Source organism: Tupaia chinensis, unplaced genomic scaffold (assembly GCF_000334495.1).
Source record: "Tupaia chinensis unplaced genomic scaffold, TupChi_1.0 Scaffold144378_1, whole genome shotgun sequence".
NCBI classification, from domain to species: domain Eukaryota; kingdom Metazoa; phylum Chordata; class Mammalia; order Scandentia; family Tupaiidae; genus Tupaia; species Tupaia belangeri.
In genome coordinates, this window is record NW_006204238.1 from 335,114 (window position 1) to 347,595 (window position 12,482).

The 12,482-nt window shown below is 36.5% G+C and overlaps 1 protein-coding gene across 1 annotated transcript in view; it reads left to right on the forward strand.

Moving 5' to 3' along the window:
• Window positions 1-12,482, forward strand: part of HCN1 (hyperpolarization activated cyclic nucleotide gated potassium channel 1) — a 385,667-nt gene that overhangs the window by 311,329 nt on the left and 61,856 nt on the right. The window contains 1 exon segment of the mRNA XM_006172428.3: window positions 7,214-7,360. Coding sequence (XP_006172490.1) covers window positions 7,214-7,360 — 147 coding nt within the window.

Here is a 12,482-nt window from a genome sequence, read left to right on the forward strand (position 1 = left end):
AAGATGATTCAGTTTTTTCATAAGGACAACATTTCATGGATATAAAAACAATATAAGCATTCCTTTTCAGATTCGTTGGAATTACTTACATTTAGCATGCCTCCTATTCCTTCCAGGTACCACTCTAGCTTCCTTTTATTGCCAGAGAAAGGCAAATAGATGGTTATACTTGCGTATTTCCATTTCTACTCCTAATATCAGTTCAATTTCAAATTATGACCATCTCCTTTGAATTACCCACACTGCCAACAATATACACCTGTCAATGAGACCACTTAGTACAAGCTCAACAAAGACTGCACTGAAGTTAAACCTAGTAAATGCTTACTCACATCTAGTTAGCATCCCAGATAGTTCAAGGAATAAGAAACATACCTTAAAGTTATTTTTAAAAACTTCATGTGTTTATGAAATTTAAACTAAAACAAATTAAGATGAGCTAAAAGACAAAAGAGAGAAGGGGAATTAAAAATGGTTTCTAAGACTTTTAAGAAATGTCCTAGAATGTAGAAATCCAGTAGAGGGGATCAAATTTAAATCCAAAGACTCAACATTCAAAATGAGGAGTTCAACCTAGAATTTGATATGCACTCAGATTGTCAACTACATTTGAGAGTTTAATAAATGACATTTTAGGGCCAGTCCCCAAATGCTGTGGTTAAGTGCTATATGTAGTAACCAGATACCACATGGCCAACTAAGTGTTGAATCTTGGCCCAGGTAGCTTGAAAATCATGCTGGGTTGGGGGTCTGGGGGCAGGTGAATATGTGCTGAAAATTCCACCACAATGGAGAAATGGAGACAGGATTGTGGAATGACCATGTCTGATTGCTGAGTACTTTCTCTGTCTTTCTGGAGAACATATGCAGCCTCTGGAAATAAAATTAATTAATTAATTAAAAAAAATCAGGAAAAACATTTTAGACATAGAAATTTCAAAAGACATATATCCCCACCTAATATTTTTAGTTGTTTACTTCATTTTTTTTTTCTGGCAACATGAGTAACTAAAACAGAGAAACATGGGATCTAGGAATAGTGAACCCAAGTAAAGATTTTGTAATGGAAAATTCCACAGGAAAATTTTGTAAGAAAATCTAATGTTTATTGACAGTTATGAGGAGGCTGAGGAAGGAGGGGAGATCAGACTATAATGAAAATTAGCTGCACAAGAAACAAAAGTGATTTTAATATTTGGGAAACAAAGAAATGTCATCAGATGCTCTACTGTCATCATGATAAATATAAGCACTTTATGAGTTTAACAGTTTTAAGTACAGGCACAAAGATTATTACGGTCTACATTGTAAACGTAGAGATGACCAAAGTTGAGTGGAAGGAGGAAATATTACTTCTCTTATAAACTGTCTCGAGTTCCCTGAACAAGATAAAGTTATAAAGGAAGTCAAAGGAAGAAATAACACAAATTCTTAAAACATGAGAAAGGAATATTTAGGAATTCTGAGTTACTAAACCTCATTTTAATGGCAAGAAGTTAATAAATGATGCCTGTGGGACCAGCAGATGGTATAATGTTTACGTCACTGGACTCCCACATAGTTGACCGAGGTTTTAGTCCCAGATCAAGTGACTTAAAGTGATGCTGAGTGCCTGTGTGTGCGTCAAATCCTGAGAGGAAGATGGAGGAGAAGGGATTGTGGTGTTGCTTTCCCCCCTGGGTGGTGATTTCTCGCTTTCTGTCTCTCTGTCTTTCCAGCAAGCACATGCACCCTATAGCAAAATCTCTCCCCCAAAAAAGGTGCTTATAATTAATGTCTAAAAAAAATAGGAGCAGAAGCATGTTATTCAGTGAAATGAACTAAACACCTTTTCATATAAGAGAAATAAGACTGATAGGTGAGAGTGAACTATCACTTTTCATTGTAAACACTCTTGTTAGATCTCATTTTTAATATGAAGTACATCCATTGCATTTATTGATATATATATATATATATATATATATATATATACTTTTAAACATAGATTTTTTAAAAAATAAAAGCATATTAGAATGTTTTAAGAATTCTTTCATATATCTTTATTTATTTACTTATTTTAATTAGACCAGAGAGGGACAGAACAAGCAAGAAAGAGAGAGAGAGAAAGTGAGAAAGTAAGCTGCCAGGTCAACCATGTGGGAGTCCAGCACCCTTACTACCAAGCCACCTGCCAACCCCAAAGTATATTAGAATTTTAATTAGAAATTGTTTTATACACTCAGAACTTTTTAGATGTGATATGATAAAATTTTGATTTTATTTGCTTAAGAAATAAATGTATTTGCATCCTTGCTTTTCAGAATCTGTCACTGACATTAAATGTATCAAGTCACTTCACCTAGGATATATATTACAATTAATAGAAGCACGGCCATTTTATCATTTTTGAGTTTTCCCGTTTATAACTTCTAATCTCTAGTTTATTTGACTTTCAAAGTACCACTAGGTATCTTCTTCACAGTTTATTTCTTCTCATTGCATGGAAGTGATGTTTTCATTCATTCTTTCAAGTCTTATTAGGTATGAGGAAAGCAGACAAAAGGAAATCACTCCTATTTTTGGTGTGTTCTATTTTAACAAAGATTACTACCTAACTTCCCAATTCATTAGGCACTGTCTGGTACTTCTTTTCTTAGAATATCCTCTCTTGGGACCAGCAGTTACGTAATGGCTATGTCGCTGGACTCCCATGTAGTCAACCGCTGTCCAAGTCCTGGACCCAGTGGCTTAAACTCACGCCGGGCGCATGTGCGTGCGTGCCGAAGATCCTGAGAGGAGAGTGGAAGAGAAGAGATTGTGGTGTGGCCATCCCCCCTGGGGGGGTGATTTCTCGCTTTCTGTCTCTATCTGTCTTTCTGGTGAGCACACGCACCCTATAGCAAAAACCTCTCCCAAAAAAAAGAAAAGAAAGAAAAAAAAAAGTAAGAATATCCTCTCTTTATTCACTCCCACTTGAATCTTTTTTTTTAGAGAGAGGGATTTTTGTTTTAGGGTGCATGGGCTTGCTGGAGAGGCAGAGAGATAGAAGCAAGAAATCACTCCCCATGGGGCATGGCCAGGATGCAATCCCTCCTTTCCCATTAGCCTCTCAGGATTTTGGGCAAGGAGGTACACAAGCCCTGCATGAGTTGCTTTCTAAAAATTTGTTATTATTATTGCTATACATTCAATCACTATACATCATTTAGCTTGTACAGAGAATTTACCCCACATGGAATATATGTGAATTTCAAGTTGCCAATCTGGAACTTGACCTGTGGTCGACCATATAGGAGTCCACCATCTTAAACAGTATGCCACCTGCTGGCCCCTCCTGCTTGAATCTTTATTCTTTAGATTCTGCTAATCATGGCATTCTGGTTTTGCTCTCATGCCTTCCTGGTTATCATTAGTGCCCTTAACCTAATCAACACCCATGGCTCAACTGCTATTAAAATACATGTTTTATTTTTGTCTTTTTCACTCATTTGACACATCTTCCCTTAGTGATCCCTTAATCGTTGATGACATATACATACTTTCTTCTCCATGTGCTTGACCTATATATAAGCATTAGAATGTGCCATGTGCGTCTTGAACTTAACTTGCCAAAAACTAAATTTATTTTTGTTCTACTCTCATTTGAACATCCTTTCTTATGTCCTAAGATAACACAGTACTTGGCAAATAGCAGTGGTATGAAATGTCAGTGTAGAGAAGGGGGTAAAGTACAGACTGCTCGATCTCAAATGCAGGGGTTCAATTCAGTAGACCTGGGGTAGACAGGGTAGATGTGCATTTTCAAAAAGTTTCCAGGTAATTCTGCTGGTTTTGCAACAAGAAGAGCTGGCATATAGCTTTCATTTAATACTTCCTAGATCAGTAATGACTATGACTCAATGAGTAGTTAAAATAAGTAATATAGACTCAGAAATCTAACTTAATATGTGCAAATGACAAGAACTTTAAAATTTTAGTCTGAAAGAACAGGAAGAACATTCAGTCTAACACTCTTATTACAGAGGAATAAAACTGATATAGAAAGAAGTTATGTTTCTTGTACGAAGAAAAATAGTTTCAGCCAACCCTTATTTTACATTAAAAATAACTGTTTATGTAATATTTGTATTTAGTGCATTAAAACTTCATTTTCCGATTGTAGAGATGAAAATGGAGCAGATAGGACGATTTTTCTTCCAATTAAGAAAAAACTTCTTTTAATGCTGCTCTCATGCCCCTGAGCTGCATGGCAAAGAAAAGAGATGTGTAGAACTCAGTATCTTGGTTAAGATGGCAGATTCTCACTCCTCCAAGCAGTATGTAGACAAGCAACATGTTGAAGAAAATAAGAATTGACTTGACACCCGCTGGTTTTAATGAAAGGCGAAGCCATTATTTGGCCAGAACTGCTAACACTTCCATTGATGCGTAGTTGTGAGCGTCAGAACTACGGTAGTCCTGTTGTTCTAGCTACTTTATTGATTTCTCATGTATGCATATTTTAGAGATCACTAGACTCCACCGAGTATACTCACATGAGGCTTTGATTTCAAGGTAGAACATACAAATACAATGCTGCAGGGAAAAGAGAACGTGCACAGGCATCAGATGTCTACAGCCTTTTCATAGTACATGTTTATCCTGGGGTCAATCTTTGGGCAACTGGATCATGCTGATCTTTGGGTCAAACTGTCAAAGTCTGTGCAAGAAATCTTAATTTTCTGAGAGCTCAGTGACTGAACTCTCAGTGGTTCTTTAACTAGTCAATCCAGGGGGTCCAGCAGGTGCTGTGGTGATTAAGGTGCTGGATTCCCACATGGCCAGTCTTGGACCAGTGGATTTCATTCTGGACACGTGTGAACGTGCTTGCCCAAAAATCCCGAGAATGGAAGAGAAGCGATTGTGGCATGACCACCCCGACTCCACTCCCCCCCCCAGGGGGTGATTTCTCACTTTGTCTCTCTCTGGTGAGCACTTGCATTCTATGGCAAAAACTTAAAAAAAAAAAAGGAAAAGAAAAGAAAAGAGAAAAGTCAGACAGGTCAAATTTGCAAGGCTAGTTGCAAACTATTAGTGCACACAAGCTAGTTTTGGGGATCTCTAGTGGTTTCAGACCCTTTAAGTATATGAAATAGTTTACTGTCCTCTTTTTGGACAAGAGTAACACCCAGATACTTAGGCGTCTTCAGAACCAAGTCCAGGTGCAAAACATCTTTATCCACATAATGATCTGGTAGAGAAACCAGTGATGCTTCTGTTCTATGAGCAGTTGCATGAGGAACTAAGGAGACTGAGTCTCAGGTCTCTACAGGTGGGGGGGCTCTCAAAGCATTTTGTTGTTGGGAAGGCATGCAGAACTTGAGCTCTTCTGGGAAAATTAACCTAGTACTTCTCAAGTGTTTTTACACACGATGATAGTAATAGCATTGGTGCTTAAATTCAAAATGCTATATGTAATCCAGAGATATGTACCTAGAAATGCTGACTTTAAATACTTTGGGGGACACTTGATTACCAAATAAATGAAGTCTCATGACAAAGTGGTACAGGTTGAATATTCCTTATCTGACATGCTTGGGATCAAAAGAATTTTAGGTTTCAGATTTTGTATGGAGAATGGGGTTGGAATGATTATATATACATAATGAGATATCCTGGGGATGGCACTCAAAGCTAAACACAAAACTTTTTTATGTGTTATATACACCTTTTATATAGCCTGGAGGTGTATGGGGATCTGATGCTATAGGTCTGAGGTGAGGCCTGAAATTTTTTTTCCCTAGTAGATTCCCAGATAGCATCCATGCTCCTATACTCTTGTTCAATTGTGAGAGATGTTATTTTATTTTTAAAGTGTGTGTGAATGTAAAAAAAAAAAAAAAAAATACCAGATGTATCAGTGGAGTCAATCACAGAGATTGGTTTAAGGATTTAAGCCTGAATACATACATCTCTAAAAAACAACCCCACCCCAGCACTTATAAACAAATTTAAGAAGGAATTGCTTAAATGAATTTTGCAAGTCTCAGTTAACTTTTGGCTGTAAAAGTATGTGAATCTAGTTTCACTCTGATGAATCTTAAACTTAACGTAAGTTTAAACTAAATCTTAAACTAGAAGCCAGGCATATTCTCTCAGTTCTCAGTACTTTATAGGACATCTGTGTCACTCAAGTATAATCTGCAAATAACTACCTATCTTTGTGTCCCTAGATTCAAAATTTTATTTGGTTCTGATCTTTTTGCAAGAAGGTCCAACATAAAACCTTTTGCCAGAATTATGAAGTTCTTCCAAATGAAGGGTCAAACAGCAACTTCATACTTTTTTAGAACTAAATAAAAAAAAAAGCATCATAATTTTATTTCTTTGACTTGTCACTGTGTTTTGGAGTTACATCTTTAAATTAATTCTGAACTTTTTTTATACATTCCTCCTTTGCATATCTCAATTCACTACAGGAAGTATATGTGTGTGTGTATATATATATATAGATATAGATAGATAGATAGATAGATAGATAGATAGATAGATAGATACATATACATATATATATATGTTTATATGTGTGTATCTATCTATATCTATATATATATATATGTATATACGTATATATATATACACATATTTTAGAGGTTTTTGCTATAGAGTACGTGCACTCGCCAGAAAGACAGAGAGAGACAGAGAGACAGAAAGCAAGAAATCACCCCCTCCCCGGGGGGATGGCTATGCCACAATCCCTTCTCCTCCATTCTCCTCTTGGGATCTTGGGCACGCACGCACACGTGCCCAGTGTGAGTTTAAGCCACCGGGTCCAGGATTCCAACTACAGTTGGCTACATGAGAGTTCAGTGACACAGCCATTACTCTAACTGCTGGTCCCAGGAAGTATATATTGTTAAATCTATTTACTTCCTCCATTACCAAGAGAGACAGGAGAAGAGAGAGAGAAAGGTATCCTCAACAGGGTCTTTATACACCAGGTAACCACCCGCCTCAGCTGGCCCCAGTTGTGGTGGTGCTCTGAGCCTGGTATTTTCAGAGAGGTACATGGATGTGAACCTAAACCTTTCCATTTGGGTTCACCTGGCAGACCTCTTCACCCTTTTACCTCTGTGTCTCCATCTAGCCACTACAGGAAATGCTGACCACAATAAAATGCGTACACAGTATGTGATGCAGAGTAGGGGTAACCTAAATGTGTTTTCTAATTTCTTTTTTCTTTTTCTTACAGTATAAGCAAGTGGAACAATACATGTCATTCCATAAGTTACCAGCTGATATGCGTCAGAAAATACACGATTACTATGAACACAGATACCAAGGCAAAATCTTTGATGAGGAAAATATTCTCAGTGAACTCAATGATCCTCTGAGAGAGGTAAGAATGATATTCTTCAATATCCTTAAACATTGTTGATTTTCTTTTTGGTGAAAAATTCTCAAGGCCACATCATGAAGTCATCAAAAGAAAAAAATCAGAAGTAAATGTTAAAATACCTTTCGCCCTTTAGTTTTCCTTACATTTCTCTCATGGTTTTTTAATCATTAACAGAAAAGTATAGGAAAATCATTTCTCTAATTCTGATTCCAAGAACTGTTTTATTTAATATATATCTAGTTCTCGAAATTTCTTCTTGTGGCCTCATTGTTTATATCGTTCTAGTTTCCAGCTTCCTGTTTTTTCCTTGTCTTCTATTGTATTTCTACTTTTCCTCTCGTATATATGTTACAAGCAATTCAGTTCAGTTTTATCATCTCATCGAAACTCTTTGCAATACTGATAACCACCCCTTTGCCTTGTATCTTCTTTCCACTCCTCCCTAGAAGTCTTTTATCTGACTTCTAGAATGTTCAGGTCACTCCTACACCAAAAGAGAAGACTTCCGATTGTTCAGATTTCTTAGCCTGCTTTGCTCTCCTTTCTTCTACTACCTTCCTAACCTTCTCAAACAATTGCTACATAATTATTACCTTGTGGTTTGATCTTCACTTCCTTACCAAAATTGTTTCCTTAAAATTTATCAAGAGCTGTTCATTGTTAAATCCTTTCATCCTTGAGCTGTAGGTGGTACTTCTTATGTGGCTTCGAAAATTCTCTTCTTTTGACTTTTAAAACTGAGCCATTGTCTATTAATACCATCTCTATGAAGTTATTTTCTTATTTAAAATTTCATCTCATACTTTAATCCTGTCAGCTTGAGCCCTAAGCATCTGCCATCAATACTATTTTTTTTACAAGTTACATGGTATCTTCTGGCCCCACTGGTAAGGAATGTAATGAAATTGCTAGCTTCCATCACTAAATCATTTTCTTTTAAAGTCTCTGTAAATGTTTAGTCATTTTCTCCAGTCATTTGCAATATGAAATTTTAGTCCTTTTTGGAATCTGTTCCTTCTTTGCCTATCCATCCAATCACCAAATACTAACAGTTCACATTGGCAATACATCTCATACCCATACCCTTGCTTCCTTGTCCATTGCCCAATCACCCTGACCTATTCTTCTCACTATATTTGCACTCTCCCTCTCGTTTGATTTCCAGACCTCAGCCTGTTTTCTCTACTATTTAAAACATCACTGCTACATTAATCTTTTTCATGTGTGTACAACTGGTCATTTGTTTGCTCAGAAATTTTTGTTCTTTACAGTACATATTAAATTAAATATCTACCGCTTAGGCTGATATTCCAGCCCTCTGTGTTCTGATTCCAGCTTAATTTCCACGCTTCCTTTCCTCTGTTGCCTTACATATTTCAAAATGCCTTCTAGTTAAACTGGGCAAATTGCCATTTTGCTACAGTCAGTTAAAATTTCTCAGCTTTGCACCATATGTTTTCTAGAAATGTCTCTTTCTTTTTTTTCCGGAGAGATTTTTTTTTTTTTTTTTTTTTTTTGCTATAGAGCGTGTGCACTCGCCAGAGAGACAGAGAGAGACAGAGAGACAGAAAGCGAAAAATCACCCCCCAGGGGGGAATGACCACGCTGCAATCCCTTCTCCTCCATCCTCTTCTCAGGATCTTGGGCTCACCCGCACACGCGCCCGGCGTGAGTTAAAGCCACCTGGTCCGGGACGCGAACCACGGTCGATTACATGGGAGTCCAGCAACATAGCCATTACACTAACTGCTGGTCCCCTAGAAACGTCTCTTATGTGTTGGCAAAATCTAACTCAATTAACACCTTTTCAGTTCTACCTTTTGGATCTACTGGTCTGATTCTGATCTCCCTTTTCTCTGAACCCAGTACACTTAATACGTAACTCTTAGAAGCTACAAACTTATCTATCCTATGTAATTATTATTTTATCATTTATTTTCTCCACTTTTATGTTGAAAATTATCTGAGAGCAAAGGCAATTGGGTATACATTTTAACAGTTTCTCAAAAAATTCCGAGATATTTTGCATATATTAAATAATTTAATAAATATTTTCATACAATTAATGTCTTTACTAGTTACAAGTATTTATACATGTGTGCATTGGTTAAAGGGTATTTGAATTTTTTGGTTTGAAAGCCATACAATAGCAGTTAAAAGTTTTAAAAATTAAAATGAGAAGAGTCTAAATATCTGGTACAAACTAGCTTATTTTACCTACAAATCATTGCTCAAATTCAAATACATAAATCTTTTTGTTTTGGGAAATATCATTTAAAACTCAAAAAGATCTTTTCAGATGAAAGCAATGTATTTGTTTTTAAAAACTCTACCAATATGTCTTTTATAGCTCTTTGCTAAAAGACAGAATGTCTTTCAAATGCAAATCTTATTCACTAAAAGTCAGAGGCTCTGAACTTAAAACCCTGTTCACTTCCCAGAGGCAAGGAGGGGTTGAAAGGTCGAGGGGTGCAGGTCAAAGCATGGAAACAAAGGTAGTACAAGGAACAGTATCAAGGATAAAGATCACACGAAAAAACAAAAAGATCACATAAATCTAAGAATATATTCAGAAGAGGCCAGGAAAAATTAGGGTTCCAACATCAAATCTCATTGAAGAAACAGAAAGCTAACAGAACAAGTGAATATAAATATGAACCCTGGACCAGCCAGTAGCGTGGTGGTTAAGTTGGCTGAATCCCATATGGCTGACTGTGTGATTTAAGTCCTAGACAGGCAGCTTGAAAACATTCTGAGCACATGTGTGTGCATGTGCAAAACCTTGAAAGTTGGAAGAGATAGAGGTGAAGAGTATGCAGTGTGACCATGCTATGTGGTGGAGGGAGGGTGCATTCTCTCTTTCTTCCTCTGTCTCTCTCTGGTGAACATGCAGGTCCTCTAGCCCTCTGGCAAAACTAACTAACTAACTAACTAAATAAGACCCCCCCCAACCTTTTACCTTAAAATGGAAAGTATTTCTTTGTGCCAAAAATTCTCATTGTAATAATATAAAAAGATTATGGTCACAAAATGCTCTGCATCACATGAGTTAAATTTACTATCTTTCCTCTTGTCAAATATAATTTACTGATCTCCAGTGATATAGATGAGACAATAATGTTGTTATGTAGATTTTCATCAGTAATTACTTCATACTGCACCTTGAAAAATGTTGGCACTTTATCTTCTATATCACCAAAAGCAATCTAAGTAATAAACAAATGGTTTTTAATGTTATCCTCATACAAATTTAATGTGCGAAGGAACTATCTCTCTAAAATGTGGTATCACCTATAATTATATCCCTTGGAAAAATAGTAACTTAAAAACTAAACATATTGGAATAAATAAAACAAAAATAAATTTGACTATGTCACTGTCTTCTTAGAACCTGGCCATGACTCCAACCCTTTGTTCCTCTTGAAAAATGTCCAAGCTCCTCAACATGGCACAGGGCAATCTTCATGGCATGCTTCATGTCCATGTCTTCACATGAATGCTTCCTCAGTAGGGTATTGTTGATAATTTCCTGGGGAAAATTCTGTTCATGGCCTCTTTGTTTCTTTGTGCTACCCTTTATATCTTCCTTCCTTTCTATGTGGCTGACATCCTGCCCTCCACTGAACACTCTTTTAGGCATGACCCTCCTCACGAAGCTTTTCTAACCACCCTGTCTCTACCTATCTGTCAGTTTATTGTCTTTTTTAAGAACAAAAGCTTCTTTATTTAAAAAAAAATATTTTATTTAACTTTATTTATACTTATTTATTTATTTATTTGTTTATTTTAATTTAATGAGAGAGAGAGAGAAACAGAAAGTGGGAAAGCAAGTTGCCAGGTCCAGGACTCAAGCCGTGGTTAGCCATATGGGAGTCTAGCACCCTTAACCACCACACCACCTGCCAGCCCTGGAAAAAGCTTCTTGAGGATAAAAGTAAAGTCTTAATATCATTGTGTCTCAGACCAGCATATAATAGAAACTCATAAAATATTGGGTCATTGGGAAAATCATGACACATTTTGGCATAGAAAAAAACACATCATATCTTTTTTGATCACCCAATATTTACTTGGTAATAGGTCTTCCTTAACATAATTTTGAATGAAAAACAGTAAAAAAACATGGTCCTTAATCGAATTAGAGATCTAGAACCGTGAAGTGTTTAGACACAACACCTTACAAAAATGAAAACAACAGTTGCATTTGCTACTCTGGCATCAGTTTCCAAAGGTCTAAATTTAATGTTGTATTGAGTTGAGATGTTTTTCCAAAGGGAAAAAGCATGAATGGAATAGAAAAGTAAGACAAGACATAGTAGAGAAATAGGCTGAGTGGCTGAGTCATTATTTAAATAAAACTTGAGTCTAAAAATTCAGACAGGTATTATGAAGAAAAGTTCAATAAGAACGGTGAAAAAAAAGTCTACTTTGCTTCTTATCAAATTGGAGTTTTATGTACCTTCAGTATTTAAGTTGTAGCAAGAGATCACAAGAAAGAATTAAAAATTAGAAAAATACTAATTCCACCTTTCAAAAGCTGCATTTCGCTTAGGTGATGAAGCATAATTTATGCATAAATGTATTTTCATCACTGTTCTCTAAGAGTCTACAAAGTGACTAGCACATAGAAGACTTTGAATGATGAGCACATTAAATGTCAAATGGTGAACTAGGATACTCAGAAAGGCAAAACCAGATTATTCGGCATTTATTTCGTCATGATGTTTCCAACAACCCAGTATTTCATGAGTTTCTATTACATAATAGAGACATAATGATATTAAGACTTGGAAGGCTGAGGCAGGAAAATAGTGACATAGCAAGACCCTGTCTAAAACCCCATATATACACAACTATAAGCATACACATAAAATAAATATAAGATAAAAATAAAAAGAAAGCTCAGAGAGATTCCTTATCCCTTCTGCCAACTTGAGGATTCAACAAAAATAGGCTATCTACTGGGACCACCAGATCACATAATGGTTGTATCACTCAACTCCCCCGTAGTTATCTGCCATTTGAGTTCCTGACCTGGTGGATTAAAACTCTCACCAGGTGCATGTGTGTACGTGCCCCAGATCCTGAGAGGAGAATGAAGGAAAAGGGATTGTGGTGCAAC